The sequence below is a fragment of the Echeneis naucrates genome, chromosome 17 (genome assembly GCF_900963305.1).
Source record: "Echeneis naucrates chromosome 17, fEcheNa1.1, whole genome shotgun sequence".
NCBI lineage: Eukaryota > Metazoa > Chordata > Actinopteri > Carangiformes > Echeneidae > Echeneis > Echeneis naucrates.
Window position 1 is genome coordinate 6913240 of NC_042527.1, and position 17366 is coordinate 6930605.

The following is a 17366-nucleotide window of genomic DNA, read 5'->3' on the forward strand; positions in this document are numbered from 1 at the left end:
GTGCTCCTCTGTTAAATTTTAACTCACCATATGAGAACAGGATTGCATGAGCTTGAAAGTGTGTACATGGTAAACAGTGTCCACAAGCCTGGCCTCAGGCAGTGGGGCCCTGTTGTGTGGGTGTCTGGGAGGAGGTAAAATATATGGGTGCACATTGGCCCACATTCACGGACCTGCTCATGACGCAGCAACGGCTTCAAACTATAAGGAACATACTGTCAAGGAGTACTTGGAAAGGCAAAGGTGTGTGTGCCTGTCTAAGATAACCAATGAATGAGGAATAAAACAGACCTCATTATACTCCGCATGCATCAAGGCTGATATAAGACTGAGTTCATGAATACATGTTGTCATGTATCATTGTGGATTTTGCTTCTATTGATTATTGCAAACACACGCACACACACAATACATATGATCATGACAGACTGGGTCGGTGCATCACAAATGACTGTTGAAGTGTAGATTCCTACACAGGTGGAGGCCTGGTAGCAGTTTTATTCACTTAGATAGAGTTTTTTGTGCCATCCAGTCTCTTCTGGTTTGAAAGAAGGTCAGTCACTCACTTTTTTGTGACTGCAGGGTGATACGAGAGAAGGGATAAGGACAATGCTGAACTCTCCACTCTTTACATTATTATCATCATGAACATTATCTCATCTCATACTTATTAAAATCCACAGATTCTCATATTAGCATCTAGAGTTGCCCCATTACTGAGGCCATTGCATCCATTTTCTACGCTCAGGGCCATGGGGGCGATGTCCAAATGGGTTGATTTTGGACTAAAGTTTTTTTATTAAATATGAATATATTAATTTTAGACATGTGCTCTAAATGTTACCCCAAATGGACTCCAAACTCAGATTAGTTGGTCAAATCTGCACTTCTGTGTTCCCTCTCTTACTTTGCATGTCACAGTCAGACCTGGGATGCTGATATAATGTGATGTGTGCACTAACCACTTCACTAGCCATGTTGCCAATGTGACGTAATTTAATGATATTGTTTAGCAGAGCTAAATAATATATTTTGAATAAGTTTAGCTGTTACGCTTAGGTAGTAATGCAGAAGTCATTTTATTGTCGTCTGTCTCGACATTTGGCACGTACTAAACAGTAGATAACAGTTCACATTATTTCATAACACTGTTTATCTGCCACACACAGAGACTGTTTACCTGTTTGCTCACGTGCATACAAGCACAGACACACACGCACACGCACGCACACACACACACACACATACTTTCTGCCTTCCGTTTGGTTTGCAGCTACACTTTGATGTACTTTGATTTGACATACTCCTGATGGGTCCTTTGATTTTTAAGAATGAACAAATCAACAGTGTGACTGAATTCTCCATAGCCAGAAAACTTAGATCTATAAATTTAAATGATTCCCAGCTGCTTAATGCTTTATTTAAGACTTATACATCCTTCATCTTAAATAACTTGTCATGGGCGTGTTGCCTTGCTCTTGATTCATAGGTCACTGTTACATGAGTACAGTGTTTCAGTTGGCCACTGCAGCTATGTCTAAACCTGTAACTCCCCTGACCACAAGCCACAGTTACATAATGAATGGTAAATGGGAGAAGATGTAAGCTGTGACAAATCTGAAGGTGGACTGAACTACTGTAAGCTTTTCCATGTGGTTTGTTTCTGCAGTTAAATGTCCAACTCCAGAAAAATGATTGAACAGAAGCAGAGGGATATGGAAACTGACTGATTATTAACTGATTATTGACTTTGTTCAGCACTTCACAGCTTCCTCCACAAACAACTCGTTATTTCTGCTAAAAAAGAAAAAAGAGAAGAGCTGCCCTCTTTGCAGGATTCAACTACTTTAAACCAGGACAGTAAAAACAGTGATATAGGAGGAAAATGAATACCCTGGAGCTGGTGTGCTGGCCTTAAAGGCCTATTTGTTTTAGTTAATAATTAACAACTCATTTTGCAGTTAATATTTTAAGTCAGTTGTATTGTATTGAATATATGCCCCACAATCCTTATAGCATATGATGCAAGGCTACATTTTACTCGGCAACTGCCTTTGAAAAAACGTTTGCTTTTTGGCCAAGTTTTCTGCAGTTTGTGGTCAGTCAGTCAGCAGTCATTTAGTCCACTGAAGACTGTTTTTTCTCTTTTTCTCTCCCTCGAGTCAAACCACAATCCCTTTCGGAGTCAGTTGTCTGCTTGGGTAATGGAAAAGGAGTATTTCTTGCTAATTCTTGCTAATTCCTTTTCCATCCATGGCGCAGCACAGCACTGTGGTTGCAGCCCCTTGAGCAGCTCACTTGCCTCATCATGACTTTTCATAACTGTTGCCCTGTTTATTTTACTTTCATGTTGGACTTGAGATGAGTTCCATGAGTTGGAGGCTGTGATCAACAATTTTCACCCTGGTGCTCATATTGTGTTGTGGGAAATGCATTTATCTTGCCTGAGGAGGAAGCAAACTGAGCCAATTTCTCCCCAACACAAACATAGACATAGTGAAAATAGACAAACTTTATGAAATGGATTTTATCCAAAAAAAAAAAAAAAAAAGAACCCAAAAAGACAAAGCACGCTGGCTGAGAAGGGAAGAGAGAGAATTAGAGAGACCAGCAGCTCAACAAGCCAACATCCCTGGAACCAACATCAAATTTTTATCAACAAATTTAGGGAGATGAGCAATCAGACCAGACAGCTGTTACTTCTGGTCCACTGCTCCTATAAAGAGCAGATGACAGGCTTTCCTGGCATGGTAGCGGTACCCCAGAGGAAGATGCTGGTAACAGGCTGAAAGAGGATCCATTAAGAATGAGAAGTATGTAATGGGCAATGGGCCCCCAATGATGGCACCAAGCCCCCTGCTATCTCCTTCTGTTTACTATATTAGAGATGATAGAGACCACATAGCACTGGACAGGGTTACATGCTGCACTGATGCTATCTGACTGTGAGTGTACACGGTAAGGAGTCGCTGGTACTTTCTCCTGCTTAACACCAGCTCCTCCATATTTTGACATTTTATCAGCAGGATCTCAAGAAGAGTGCAACACCTCTTAACTCCAATTGGCTGCTGTCTGAAGGAGTAGGTGTGGTTCTTCATGTCTAACCTGTTGTTGGAAAGTGGGTGCTGTAGGACGGCATGTTCACAAGCCCCTCCCTGCTCCATGCACTCCGTTACACACGCAACTTCAACTTCTGTTATGACAGGGGCTGCACATTGGCATTTACCAAACAGCCACGGCATGCCTCCTTCCCTGACAGCACCTCCCTGCCCTCTGAGGAGACAGACGGACAGGCTGGTCTGAGCTGAGAACGGACTGTAGTGTACTGGCACACACTCTCACATCAGTAAGATAAAGTGGAGGAAACTGCCGAAGACACGTCACAAGGTAAGCTCTGATTTGATATTTATCTCATCTCTGCCTGTCGAGGACTGCTGGGCACAGTAGTTAATCAAATATTAGATGTCTAATGTTGACCTTGAAAGTCTTTGATCTGGGACGGGGTGATCAAAATTCAGGATCACAAAAGCTTCTGACTTCAAATTGGTTTGACAAATTGTGTGGAGTGGACCGAGCCCCTGGGTGTGTCCTGAATACTAATCAGACTTCCAATGAAAAAAACCTTTCCTTTAAAATATCAGATGAAGAATTATAAATACCTTTTATTACATCTATATTCACACACGCTGTGTGAATATACTGTGGGAATGCACTTGCAACAACACAAAATCATGTCCATGGGAACACACACCCAGGCAGTACACTTTCTATTTTAACCTTGCCATATTAACATACCATAGCTTTCTTCCTTGCGTGAAGCCACTGGCAGCTGTTTCATCCTACGAGCTTCAGCTCCACATACCACTCAAGGAGGCTTTGATGGTACCATGGAACTATGAGTTTGCTGTTATTGGAATGAAACGAGGACAACAATCCCAAGATGAAATACAAATGTTAAAAAAAAAAAAAAAAAAAAAGATCACGGGACCTGAGGGATTTCTAGGATGTTTTTATGTAGCCAGTGAACGAAAAATGTTAGTTTGACAGAAAAAAGAAGCGAAAGACAGATCAGGAGGGGAAAGGGAGCCCGTGTTGGCTTAGGCTTGTAAATCAACTCTGAACAGAAGACAAGGTAGAGTTATGTGCTGGAAAAACCACAATCTATACAGCCAAAAAGTCGAGGAGAGGAATTATTTTTCCGGGAACAACACATAGACAGAGAAACAAGCTGATGTACGGTGTACAGTAGAGAAGATAGAAATGCATGGAGAGAACTCATTCATAGTTTTAAACTCTTGGATCTCAAATTCAATTTCAGGATTATCAGATTTTCTAAATCAGGTTTTGATTTTGGACATAAAAAGACTGCACAACAGAGAACACGGTGGCGGGACGGAGAGCGTGATAAAGAGGCCAGAAAGTCTTAGAAGTTCTCCTCATGTGACCCCATGAAGCCAAAAACATATGAATAACATATGACTCAATGAATTCATCTCATTAGTTGTAAAAAGACTGTAGCAGCTCTGTGAGCCTGTTCCGAGTGGAGCTTTGAGATTTATGCTCACAGAGACAATGCCAATATGCTAGTGACTGCAAATTTCTTTTAAGTAGTTGGCCATTATCCAAAGTGAACTTTATACCTGATCTTGATCGTGACACCTTAAAAAATACCTCCAACTATTGAACAAACTATTGATGCAATAACTGGCAAGGAAAGTCAAAACTGTAGCTTTGAGTGATGCGTGTTAACCTCATGATGGCAGGAAAGGTTAGCAGATCCCCAAAGTCATCAACACCCATCTTCAAGGGAATTAAACTGTCTCTACAAAATTCCATGGCAATCCATCAAAGCTGTCTCAATATCTCAAACTGGACCAAAGTGGTTGCCCAACCAGCCAACCAGTTCACGGATGGATTTCACAATCTAAACACTGTTACTGTGGTTAAAAATAACAGTCACAACAAACGCCTGCTGCCATGTCCACACATCAATTTAAACAGCTCCTATCTTATTGTTAAATTATCTATCAGTTCTTATCTGAGATTCAAGTATTTGTCAGGGAGGTCACCCTTTGCTGCGTCATGAGTTCAAATTTATTTGTGGCTTTAGTGAAAAATGCTGTGGACAGTGATGTTGTGATTATGAGGTTTACGCTGATGCAGTGAGAGACTAAAGGTCTGAGTGAGAGGGAACACATTTACCCAGAGGAAGACAGCAGCTATTGTGGAAACACACATAAAAAGGACACAAGCAAAACGACCACTTAAGAAACTGTAACATCTCCCTGAGCTTGACACAAAGGAAATATTGATTTTACACTAGCTGAAGACAAAAAAGAGGGAAATATTAGCTCCCTTCGATGCTGACTTTGGAAGTTCAATGTGCAAAGAGGCAGCGCTGTTGCAGGGGCCTGTTAGGGGTAGGCTAAATATTTTACATTTCATTTCTTGGGTTTCCTGTGAGGTGGGCCTATTGCCCCAAGTGTACACAATTAAAGCATGTGCCTGGAAATGCGAGGAGAGCCAGGGAATGAGTCTTGGGAACAGTCTAGCTAGACTCCAGCCGTAACTCTGCTACATTGTTTCCTCTGTGGTAGCTTGGTCAGGAAGAAATGTATGAGTGTGTCTATATTTGTGTTTGAGAATTGTGTGGGCTCCTGCAGTTATGTCCTTACTTTGTTTGTCAAAGAACAAACTGACAAAACCCGAAATAAAAAAGTACATTTCTCTTTCTCAATTCTTCACGTGCATCACATCATTTTACATTGCTCCAAATTCAAGGACACCTTAAAGGAATGGTTTTGAATATCTGCTTTATTCATTCAATATTTCAGCTAACTGCCTACAGTGTATACTAAAGTAAGGTAATTGTCTTCTGCCGTAGTAATGATAATGATTTTTATTTCCTTATTTAACTGCTGGTCAGAAAAGGTATTTCCTTGAATGGAGCATCTATTAAATGTTGGCAAATACGAGTAACTATCGTATTTTTTAAGTTTAAAGTTGAAATGTGAAGTCCAGCCAGCAGCCTACTTTCTGACCTTGATGACAGCCAGCACTGAGAAGTCTGCAGTGACAGGTGCTCTCCTGTACAGCTCTGACTGACAAGAGGTGATTTGAAGACAACTTCTGCTTCTAGGCAACAATAGGCTGCAATTTCCCAGTCTGGGATAAATAAAGCATCTATCTATCTATCTATCTATCTATCTAGGCTCTGTTCCTAATATTAATGCCCCATTAGGACTATGGGAATCTGTTGTGTTAGCCTGCCACATTGTCCTTGACTTGGAGGAGGCTCTACTGAGCAATCTTCTATTATATTGTAAAATGAAAACATGTCTCGGCCTTCTACCTTGGCATGTACTACAGCTCTACGCCCACGTGTGTAGGCTAAACTTAGACCTTTCAGTTTAAGTGCTGAAAGATTCCTCCTAACAACATATAGCCCCATTGGTGATAACAGCATCCGCAATGTATCAGCTTCAATGTATGCAATGCAATGTATTAAGTTTCTGTAAAGACAACAGTGCAGAGCATACAGTAGGAGAGACTATGATCAACATTTTGGGGGGAAAAAGTGAGAATTAACTTTATGTCTCTTAAAGCAGGCAACCGGATTGATGGGGTTTTCCATGCCGTGTAATACAGAGAGGCTCAAAACCAAAATTTAAACAACTGACAGAAATGTATGTGGTGTAATAATAAATAATAAAAATGAATAATAAATGAATAATAAATATTCATACTTTAACTTTTTGAGAATATGCATTGTTTTGTTAAATGAAAAATGGAACTTTATTTATTAAAGCTACCATAAAAGGGTGCTATGATCAGTATTCTTATATCAATAATGTATCAGATTTCTATGTGTATGTGAAAAATGTCACTCATGAGAAACAGTTAGCAGCTGTTAGTTATCAAATTAAATAGCAGCTGTCACTACTGTCAATAGCCAGATAATAGCATTGGAAGCAAGTTTTATGAGTTGAAATTCATTTTCTCAAACGTGCCTGTTCGAACATCCTATATGATAAACTTAGCCCGTGTGCAACCAGCCAGACTAGGTGTGTAATTTCGTACAGCTACAACATGTGACTTGGACACCCACGTAGTCATCTGAGCTTTCACACCTCAGCTTGTGAAAATGTCTGCACTCCTGTATGCAGTTTGCAGAATTTTTGCTCTTTTCAGCTGGCCATCAGAGAGAGTGTGAACGATAGAAGATAAAATTCTCTGTAGGGTCATTTGATGTTGTTTGTCTGTTTATTGCATAGCTGACATTGTTTGGGTTTGTGGCTCGGTGGCTGCGGTGTCTCAAGAGTTCTGAGAACTGCCACAGAGGCTGGTGGTCAGGGGAAGGGAGAGAGTGAGGGAGACGGGGGAGAGATGAGGTGAGGGAGGAATGGAGAAACACTGACACTGAGTGAGGAAGGGGAAGCAATGAGCACACGCAGGAAAAAGCCATAGAGCCATGTTCAAACACTAAAATGAAACAGAGGAGAGTTAAAGGAAGTTAGATACAGAACAGCAAAAGTAAACCAAAGATCTGAAACAAGACTGGGGACTTAGAATGAGGCAAGGAGAGTGTGGGAAGGGAGGAAAGTAGTGAGTCAGAACAATGGTTGTCTGTATTTATGTCTGTAGGAGTATATGTTGCCCTGCTGGCCAGTGCTGCTGGGCTGAACTGTCTCAAGCTATTTTCAGCTCTTGTGCTGGATGGAAGGGCTGTAATCAAGTGAACATCAGGCCTGCCGCTGCCTGGTGCATGGAAAAACCTAGCAGAGAGAGTGTGAGAAAAAAAAAAATGTCTGCGAGAACAAGCGAGTTAGAGGAAAGAATAGCGAGAGGAAACACTTGAGTGTAATTGGGAGTTTAGCGTCTTGTGGTCTGTGCTGTGTGAGAGAGAATGAATAGGAATGAGCTTGTGAACGGAGAACAAAAAAATGGATTATTGTTGTTCCATCTGGTCATAAAATGTAGATTGAGTATCCCACAAAATATACCGCAGCTATACCTCAAGTGAATGTCATTGCCAAAATTCGTCAGTTGTACTTCCAGAAATTGGGACTGTGTCCACTATATTATTGGAAAACCACACACTAACCACTTCCGCCACTCGTAAAAATGTCCAAACGTGTTTGTCATGTGTGGCTGACTCAGAGCATTCCTGTGTTTTTGATTTCGTTTTGTTTGATTCCAAAGGTACAACCAGATAATGTGACAGCAAATTGCTCGGAGGACTGAAAAGAGGAAAATGATGGATGGACAAAATGGTAAAATTAAATCTGTAAATGACTGAAATCTACTAAACCTATTATTTAAAACGAATGCTTAATTATTGCTTGAATGTTTACAGGAAGTGTCACAGTACGTAAAACATCCCAGAATGGAATTAAGGGGAAGCCGCCTTACTCAGTGGAAACCCCGTATGGCTTCCGGCTTGACCTGGACTTCCTGAAATATGTAGATGACATAGAGAAAGGCAACACCATCAAACGAGTCCCGATCCAACGGCGGAGCAAGGGCCCCCGGGCAAGCACTCTTCCCAGGCACCTCAACCCTTCTGGGTTCGGCTACCGCCCAAGTCTGTGGGGATCCACAGGAGCTCTTGGCCCCAGATCTCGGCTGTCAGACGCCCATCACCATGGCTACACGAGTTCGGCCTACGATCAGAGGTCATCCCTTTCTTCAACTGGGCTCAAATCTTTGGCAGAGATGGAGGCACGAATCAAGGAGTTTGATGAGCAACCTCTTGGTGAGCACATCAGACCTCATCTCCTGCGTGCCTCCAGTCTGCCTCTCACAGTGTTACTAAGACAAGGCTCAGAGTCCACGGATGAACACGGCAGCCCGCGGACTTCTAGAGATCACCTTGGAGGAAGGAATACCTCTTGTGAAGATGTTTTTTACTCCTCAGATAGCCCTCGACCCCAGGACGGCTCAGGACTGTTGAGGCGTCTGACCGAGGCCCTTGAGCGTGTGGGGGAGCTGGAAATGGAGGTGAGGGTGATTCCAGAGCTCAGGGCTCAAATCTGCATCCTCCAGGAGGAGAGGGAAAGACTCCGGCTGGGCCTGAACCCAAATGTCCATTCCACTTTGATGAATGGAACCAACAAGCTACAAACCTTGTCCTCCTATGGCACAGAGGATATCAAAAGGCCTCGCCATGAAAGTCATGTAATATTTCCTGAGAATCAAAACGTCAGTCGAGACGACTCAAATCAAAAACACGAGTGGAGGACTAGTACAGATCTGGATGAGCTGCTTACTGTGACATCCCTGCAGGCTAAGGTAGCTGTGCTGGAGCAGAAGCTCCATGAAACTGGCCTGGAACTCCAGAAGGCTTTAGGTCTGCTGAGGGAACAGCAGGAAGAAGGCCGAAGCAAAGACGAAAAGATGGAGCGCCTAATCAGGAATCCAGGGGTGTGGGTGCGGGCAGAGAGGGTGGTGGTAGACCAAGACGGAGATCAGACAGCGGTGAGAGCTATGGAACCAGCTTCTATTAAAGGGGCTTCCCTGACAAACCCAGATTCATTCGGTGGTGCTAGAACTGGCACCAGTAATGGACAGAGGGGTCGACAACTACACCCTGTGGCTGAGTCCATGTCGACTGAAAGTCCACCGGTCTCACCGGCTGAACCTGGAGAGGCTTCAGCTGAGGACACAGCCGTGGCCATCCACCACATAAAGAAACTCAAAAGGCTCCTGGATCAGCAGTGGGAGTGTTTGTGCGCGGACAGGGAGTCCACAGAGGAGGGCGAACCTCTAAAGCACCCAGACCCTAAAGTCAACTCCCTGCAGCAGGAGATGATGGGACTTGTTAACATCCTCGCTTCCTGCTACACCCAGCAGGGACGCAGCGATGGAGAACGCCTTCAACAAGGAGGTACAGGAGTCCACTCTTCATTACATCAGCATTACATAGTAACATATGACTGTGAGTGATGCACACTGAGGAAAAAACATGGCTATATTTCTAAGACACTAGTAATTGTTGCCCTCTGTCTACATTTCAACCACAAGAGTCGGCGAAAAGCTAATTCTGTAGCACTAACCAGGAAATGATTGACTAAAACATATTTCGACTTCATGCAGGCTTTGGTTGCCACAGATTATTTTCAGGATTGGTTGCTAAAGCAAAGCACGCCCATATGATACAATGACAAACTTCAATACTAAAACTGCGGTTTGGTTAAGCAGAAATCAGAAGACTGAACACTGTAGTTTGACTTCACTGCTATTATTTGTAGGTAAAATTAGAAAGTCATCTATAAATGATAAATATTGAGCCGTAACTTTGTTGTAATTAGCTGGAGCACATGAGTGATTGGCTCTAGTTAGTTCTCACAAAGACTGGTCATATATTTCAGCTGCGTTTCTCTTGTTTTAGAATAATGCCATTTAAATTGTCATATTTTCCAGCATGAAAAACTAAAACAGCAGATGTGGATGTGGATGTATTTAACTGACAGACCCTTTAAATCTCATCTCATTTTTGCACCTTAATATCAAAAACTGTAAATATTAAGCATTCCTTGACCTCAACACTGGTTTAACACTGACATGACTATTTTTTAAATATTTTGAAACTTTCATCTTTCAAACCATAAATGAAACCTTTAAAACTTAACCTTAAGATCAGCCTTGAATTTTTGTTAGGAATGTTATTAAAACACCAAAGACGATGAACAGTGCTGCTATTGGCTTTACATTAAAAGGAGCCCGAAAGGAGACGATTTCATAGGGTTTTTCAAATGAGTCTGAAGTTATTGTGACTAAAATTGGAGCCATTGCCGCATATTCAACACTAACAGCTGTATCAACACAGGAATAAGAGTGAGTCGATGAGTTGTTGAAAAGCCTCTCATTTCAATTCCAATGAAGAAATGTCTTAAAACGGTTGGGGGATGTGTTTGAAGTCATATACTAAATTTGTCACACAGCACAGAAATAAATAAAATAAAAGGAATTTTGGCACAAATTGTAAGTTGGAAATGAAAAACCATCCAATGAGCTTTCCTACGATCTTAGGAAATGAAATTAGGGACTCACCGTGTACTTAGTATGTATAAGGTTATGGCAGTTTTTTGGCGTTTTTGTTTTTGGTACTTGACAAATGGAGGACTCACAGTTTTTGTGAAGACACTGTTGTGTCCACAGGTATAACAATAAAATCAAAGCACCTTCAAAATGTTGTTGTTCAGCTGTGGGTAACTATTTCCTATCATGTCATCTGTGTCTGCCTCCCTCCCTGCAGCCACTAAATCCATCAAGAAGACAGATGGATGCACCAGGACGTCAAAGAAACTTTATGGCTCTAATGAAGGGTTAGTAAATAGCGCTGACTGATTTTAGTGAACGTAAAATCGATGATTATTGGTTACGTGACTTTACTAAAAGGTCTTTAAAGTGACTTTTGGATGGCTCGGACTGAGAAAAATATCCGAATTTAAATCTGAAAGATACCCCTCCCTCTGAAGCCCAGACTCTCGTATTGCAGGTTGACGGTGTCACAGCAAACGTTTTCTATTTTCCAAAAAAGAGTGATTTGTTACTCATCCTTACAGAAAGCCACCAGGACAGATAAGAATGTGCGTTATGGCTCAGTACAACAATACACAGCAGAGATGGCTGAAATAATTGGATGAATTTTCTTCCTCTTTCAGGCATCACATTTAATTTGATTTGACTGTTCTTTCAGCCTTTGAAGCCTGATATGCTGAACATGAATAATGCATCAGAAATCTCCAAATTCTTGTTCCTAAATAAGACATTGCAGCAAAAAAAGATTGATTGGCATTAATGTTGTTTCCCGATGCTGCTAATCTCAACATGAATTGAAATCACTGAGGTTTCTGAGAGATTTAATCAGTTTTGTTTTTCTTAAATCTCAGTGTGAGACATCTCAAAATTCAATACTGACAGTTATATACGTGTATTTTCCTGCCTCATTTCTCTTTCTTTCTAAGGAGCGGAAACCTGCAAGGGCAGGACGATGTGAACCAGAGAGCTTGTGGTAACTTTGAGCAGAGGGAGAGCAGCACCAGCCCTGCAGAGATGGCTGCTGCCCAGGTGGACTTAGACCCAAAGAAGAGGCAGATGGAGGGAGTGTGGCGAACGAGCCCAGACAGACAGATGACATCGGGAGGAACAGGATCCGGGACAGATGGAGGAGTTGTGCCTGTAGAAGCTGACACTCCAGAGAAAATGTCCAAGACAAAACCAAAGCTCCCAGGAGAGCAGATGGAGAGGTGTTCTGGCTCAGAAGCAACCACAGGGGGCAGGTGAGAGGACCAAAACAAAAGCCTTAGAAAGAGTATTGTGATGGTTATAGAGGCTATAGAGGAATAGCACTAATAACAAATGTGGAGAATATGGGATTATATTCCTGAGGATTTTCGGCACATTTCCCTTATTGCCTCTTGGTAAAACTCATCGGACACTCTCTCTTCTTTTAGGGAGACTGTGAGTGCAGATTTCATGGCTGCCTGTCAGTTTCTCAGCGACCACATGGACAACATGGACAACCCCAATGATGATGTGGTACATAACTTTTAACCAAACACCACACTTTTAGTTCGATCTGTCAACACTTCTACATAAACGTTGGATATTCATAAGAACAAATTTTGGCTTTATAGCCTGAAACCTCGCTGTTTTTTTTCCTCTTCTACTGCTATATTCAACTGCGTGTGGTGAACTTGGTGAAAGGATGGTAATGGTTTTGCTATAGATTTGATGTTGGGTTTTTTTTTTTTCTATGAAGTGTGCTTTCTTTTCTTGAACATCTGCCCAATAAATCCTGATGTCATACATATTAGTTAGCAACTAAAGTTCTCTGTAAGAGTATCCCTTTGTGTTTTCCAGAGGAAGGCCCTGGTCGTGTTGTTCCATCACTGGTTCAGCACGGCTGCAGAAGAGACCTCAATGGCCAGCAGGGTGGCTGTGTACCTCAGAGAGGTGAAGAAAGTCACACCTTCACTGCTGGCTTTCCTTGTCAACCTGGCTGACGACAATGGCAACACAGTGCTGCATTATAGCGTGTCCCACTGCAATTACAGCATCGTCAGTCTTCTACTGGATACAGGTGATACACCTATAGTACCAGTGTTATCAGAGTTATTGTACGGCAGAGCAGCAAGCTTATAAATATCAAATATCTCTCTACTAAAGGTGTGGGTGATGTGAACCTTCAGAACAATGCTGGCTACACACCAGTGATGCTGGCCTCACTGACGGCCCCTGATGGCCCAGGTGGAATGGAAGTGGTCCGCAAGATAATGGAGCTGGGCAACATTAACATTCGCTCCAGACAGGTAATGCTCACAGAGCAAACAGCAGGTATTTCAAAAGGATGGACTTACGGACCGAAAATAAAAAATATCAGTGTGCATGCGATTATAAAATACTTGAGTTAATAATGTGTTGGTTCTGAAAGCAGTTGTTGAAAGGCTGAAAAATAACTTTGAGCTTTAAACAGAATAATCAAATATCATTCACTCCATTATAGAAGAGATGCTCAGAGACTAAAATAACGGTAAATTTCTCAGTTCTGTCTCTTGTAAGTTCTCATACTGAATGAGAGTATGATACTAAGCTGCGTTAATCTAAAGACCAGACCTATCTCCTGTCCTCTCTCCCTCTGCGCACAGACTGGCCAAACAGCACTGCACCTAGCAGTGAGACACGGCCGAGTTGTGATGGTTCGCTTGCTGCTGAGCTGCGGAGTTGATGCAAACGTTCAGGATAGTGAGGGAACCACGGCGCTGATGTTTGCATCCGAGAGAGGCCACACACACATCGCCAGGCTGTTGCTGGAGAGGAGCCAGTGTGACCTCACCGTCACTGACAAGGTTATTGCAGCAAACAAGTCCCATGGGCTATTTCCTCTCAATGCCATCATCAGACCGACAACATTTTTTACAAATCCTACAGGTTGATAGTTAAATCATGACGCCAATGCCATTGCTCAAATGTGGAATCCTATTATATTACAAAATTGCAAATCTACTTTTCTATTCACATAACTAAACACAAAAAGGATCTCAGATATGTGAAAGCTTGAGTGTTTTGACTTATGCTGTGTGAATGTGGATGGATTGACAGTCTTGATGCAGCCGAATAGAGCTTTCCCAGGATTAATCAGGGCTACAGGAAGAAAAATCTCCCTGGGCTGAGATGAACTAATCCGCCAACAGAACCTTATCTGCCAGTCTGGAACGAGAGGAGACAGGGAAGAGAGCGTGCATATGTATATGCACATTTGGCACAGCCTGTCTTTAAAGCAGACTTAGAATTAGTGTGAGAAGAAAAAGAGGACTCAAAAAGGTCTTTCACCTCGTCACAAACGCAGACACTAGTGACACTAATTCCACTCTGATGAAAGTAATTCTTAACCCATTTATCTTGAACTCAAAAGGCAACCTTGCTAATCAGTTTATTATTTAATACAGTACCTGGGAGCCTCGATTCTGCGCCTTGACTCTATTCATGTGAAAACAATACTGTCTACCGCCATGCCAGTAGCCCTAGGCTGGCCCTCAGCTTAATGCTAATATGGCCTGACAATGCTGAGGAGCTGATGTTTAGCAGATATGTTCATATTTCTCACATTCCTTTTAAAAAAAAAAAAAAAAAAAAGTCATCATAATGGCCTAGTGTGAGAGGGAAAGTGATGGGGAGATTTGTCCTCTGTTCAAGGAAGCAATATTTCAGGTGGCCATTAGCAAGCCTCTGCCTGTTGCGTCAAAGTATGGGTTTAGAATTTATGATTTTCCTTCTCTCTCCCTCCAGCGTGGGCAGACTGCGCTCTCTGTCGCCATGCAAGGATCCCACACTGATACCGCCGCTCTGCTGCAGGCCCATGCTAAAGCTCGAGCGCTGCAGTAATGGAAAACCAGAGAAGAATCTGCAGACTTGCAATCCTCTCAGATGTGCCCCTTTCCATCTGAGGCATTTCCAGAAGCAGTTTAAGGTTGTTATTGCTCTGTGCTTGGATCGAGCTGTTTGTTTCATGATATTGTTTCTGGACTCCTTCACAAACATCAGCTTGAGATTACGCGATTATAACGAGAGCCCACATCATCACCCGGTGAACGGCTGGTGAAGTCAGTGTGCAGTCTGTTGTCTTAAATGTTCGTGCTCAACGTTGGATCTAATCTTTGCACACCCAAATAGTTGCTTCACTCTGCAAACTATGCAATGAAAAAATATATTTATTATATTTGTTGATTGTATTGGCCACTATCTGCAATTCTTGCAGCTGATCAGTACTTTTTAAAATATCATGTAAAAAATATCAACACCTGCAAAGTACTTCTCTGATGCTGCATGCTGCACATTTAAAAGAAACCCAACCTGTTCACCTTCCGCACTAGCAATTTGTATTATGATTTTGTATGATGCAACACTGTTTGTTTATAATAAAAATGATTGAAAGCTGATAATATTGTGTTGTGTTAACCAAGCACACGTCATGAATGAACACTGTGGTTGAGCTGTCAGGCTGCACTGATATCCCCTGTGATCACTGCTATCACTGTACTAACAATCCTGACCAGCAGGTGGCACAGCTCGTCCGTCCCAGCGTCACATCCGGGAGTCATATCAAATACACAAAACACAGAGAAAGCAACAATATACATAAATCTGGATTTCTAAAATGAGCATATCCAAAGGATTAGATCTAATCCTTTTCAAGTGCAACCAGACAATTATAAACATGACACCCACCGAAAAGCACTAATGCCACTGTGAGCGGGGACACAATGAGGTTCACCTGCGATCCAACTGTATGGCAGCTGGAATGACCCAGCCAAGCGTGAAAACAGATGTGTTGTGAGGGGGGCCTTTGTTACCTCAGCCCACTGGGGAACAGTAACGGGCAGTGCTTCAGTTTACTTCAGTTTTTATTTGTGAGATAGGACAAAAGGACTGAGTGCAGATTGTGACAGGAGGCTGGATTTCTGTGTGACAGAGCAAAGCCACCTCATTTCCCTTGAGGATTTTTTCCAGCCTGGGTGACTGACTGCCGTGCTTCTGTAATGACCCTGAGCAAATATATATCCTGCGAAAGAAAAGGAAAGAGGTGGATAGATGGAGATGGCACCGGCTTCTCCATCAGTCAAGTGTCACAGCTAAATGGCACAGTGCTAATAAAGAAGCTTATTCAAATCTGTGCTGCTATATCAAACAACCACTGTGGCCTGGGTTTATAGACGGACTATGGGATTAAAACATTTCAACAGTGTGTATTCATGTCTGCACAGCCCATGAGCCTGCCACACATACAGTATATAGGTGAAAATACACCATCCCCCACCCTAACAGGCTGGAACACCACATCTAATGCCTTTGTAGACCAGTGAATATCTGTGACGCCTCTTTTGTCTGCTGCAGATACTGTTGGACAAATACAAAATAAATAACGAAAAATAAGGCTGCACAGCGGCACAGTGGTTAGTGCTGCCACATCACAATAGGAAGGTCACAGGTTCGGTTCCCAGCCCGGGGCCTTTCTGTGCAGAGTTTGCATGCTCTCCCCGTGTCTGCGTGGGTTTCCTCCTATCATCCAAAGACATCATGTTTGGGTCAACTGGTCAGAGTGTGAGTGGTTGTTGGTCTCTGTCTGTCTCTGTGTGTTGGACTGGTGACCTGTCCAGGGTGACCCCGCCCTCACCAAGTGTGAGCTGGGATCGGCTCCAGCAGCCCCCACGACCAGGAAACGGATAAGCGGTAGAAGACGAATGAATGAATACAAAATACATTATTTCCAAATGCAGCATGGCACAACAGAGAGACTGAGGCATTTGCCCTAATTTAGTTTAGCAATGATAACAGATTGGATTTATCTGCTACTGTTTTCCGTCTGCAGATGGATCGCACATCTCAGTCAGCACGGGTTACTAACAGAGAAGCATCCTCTGCTCTGGCTTAATGCGTGGCTTTGTACAATTAGAATGATGAAATAGTTCTCTCTCTCCTTGAAAATGTGAATTCAATAGCAATAAAACACACACACAGACAAACACAATATACCTTATAATGAGACATGTTTGCGTTCCCACTTGTTTTCAGGTTTCCTAAAGATAAAAGATAATGGTGTTACTTATATTGCTTGGAAAATAATGCAGAGAGATGAGTGTTCATTGGGAGGCCTCTTTTGGGGGACCTGATGAATTTAAGTCAGATATACACACAGGCACCTTTATTGTGTTTGTGACCTTGACAGAGTCCTGAGGGAAATGTCTGCCTAATTAGCTGCCGATGCTCAGCCATGTTCACCAGCTAGTGAGTAACTTTGTCTGTTTAATAAGGCAAGGTGAGGTCCTTTCTACAGAAAACACAGCGTTTTTTGGCTTCATTAC

At 42.5% G+C, this 17366-nt stretch overlaps 1 protein-coding gene across 1 annotated transcript; it reads left to right on the plus strand.

Moving 5' to 3' along the window:
* The first annotated feature begins 3011 nt into the window (after positions 1-3011).
* Positions 3012-15433, plus strand: LOC115057765 (KN motif and ankyrin repeat domain-containing protein 4-like). Its single transcript, XM_029524964.1, has 11 exons — positions 3012-3080; positions 3206-3387; positions 8203-8273; positions 8357-9886; positions 11258-11327; positions 11970-12284; positions 12459-12543; positions 12868-13087; positions 13174-13316; positions 13653-13853; positions 14794-15433. The coding sequence occupies exons 3-11, from the start codon at positions 8255-8257 to the stop codon at positions 14887-14889; spliced, it is 2679 nt and encodes an 892-aa protein (XP_029380824.1). The 5' UTR covers positions 3012-3080; positions 3206-3387; positions 8203-8254; the 3' UTR covers positions 14890-15433.
* Positions 15434-17366: the final 1933 nt, after the last annotated feature.

What these genes read in the sequence shown, in the direction of transcription:
- LOC115057765 (XM_029524964.1), top strand. An exon ending in AGAACGCCTTCAACAAGGAG is followed by an intron (nt 9,887 to 11,257) that starts GTACAGGAGTCC and finishes CCCTCCCTGCAG; the next exon opens with CCACTAAATCCATCAAGAAG. An exon ending in CAGTCTTCTACTGGATACAG is followed by an intron (nt 13,088 to 13,173) that starts GTGATACACCTA and finishes TCTCTACTAAAG; the next exon opens with GTGTGGGTGATGTGAACCTT.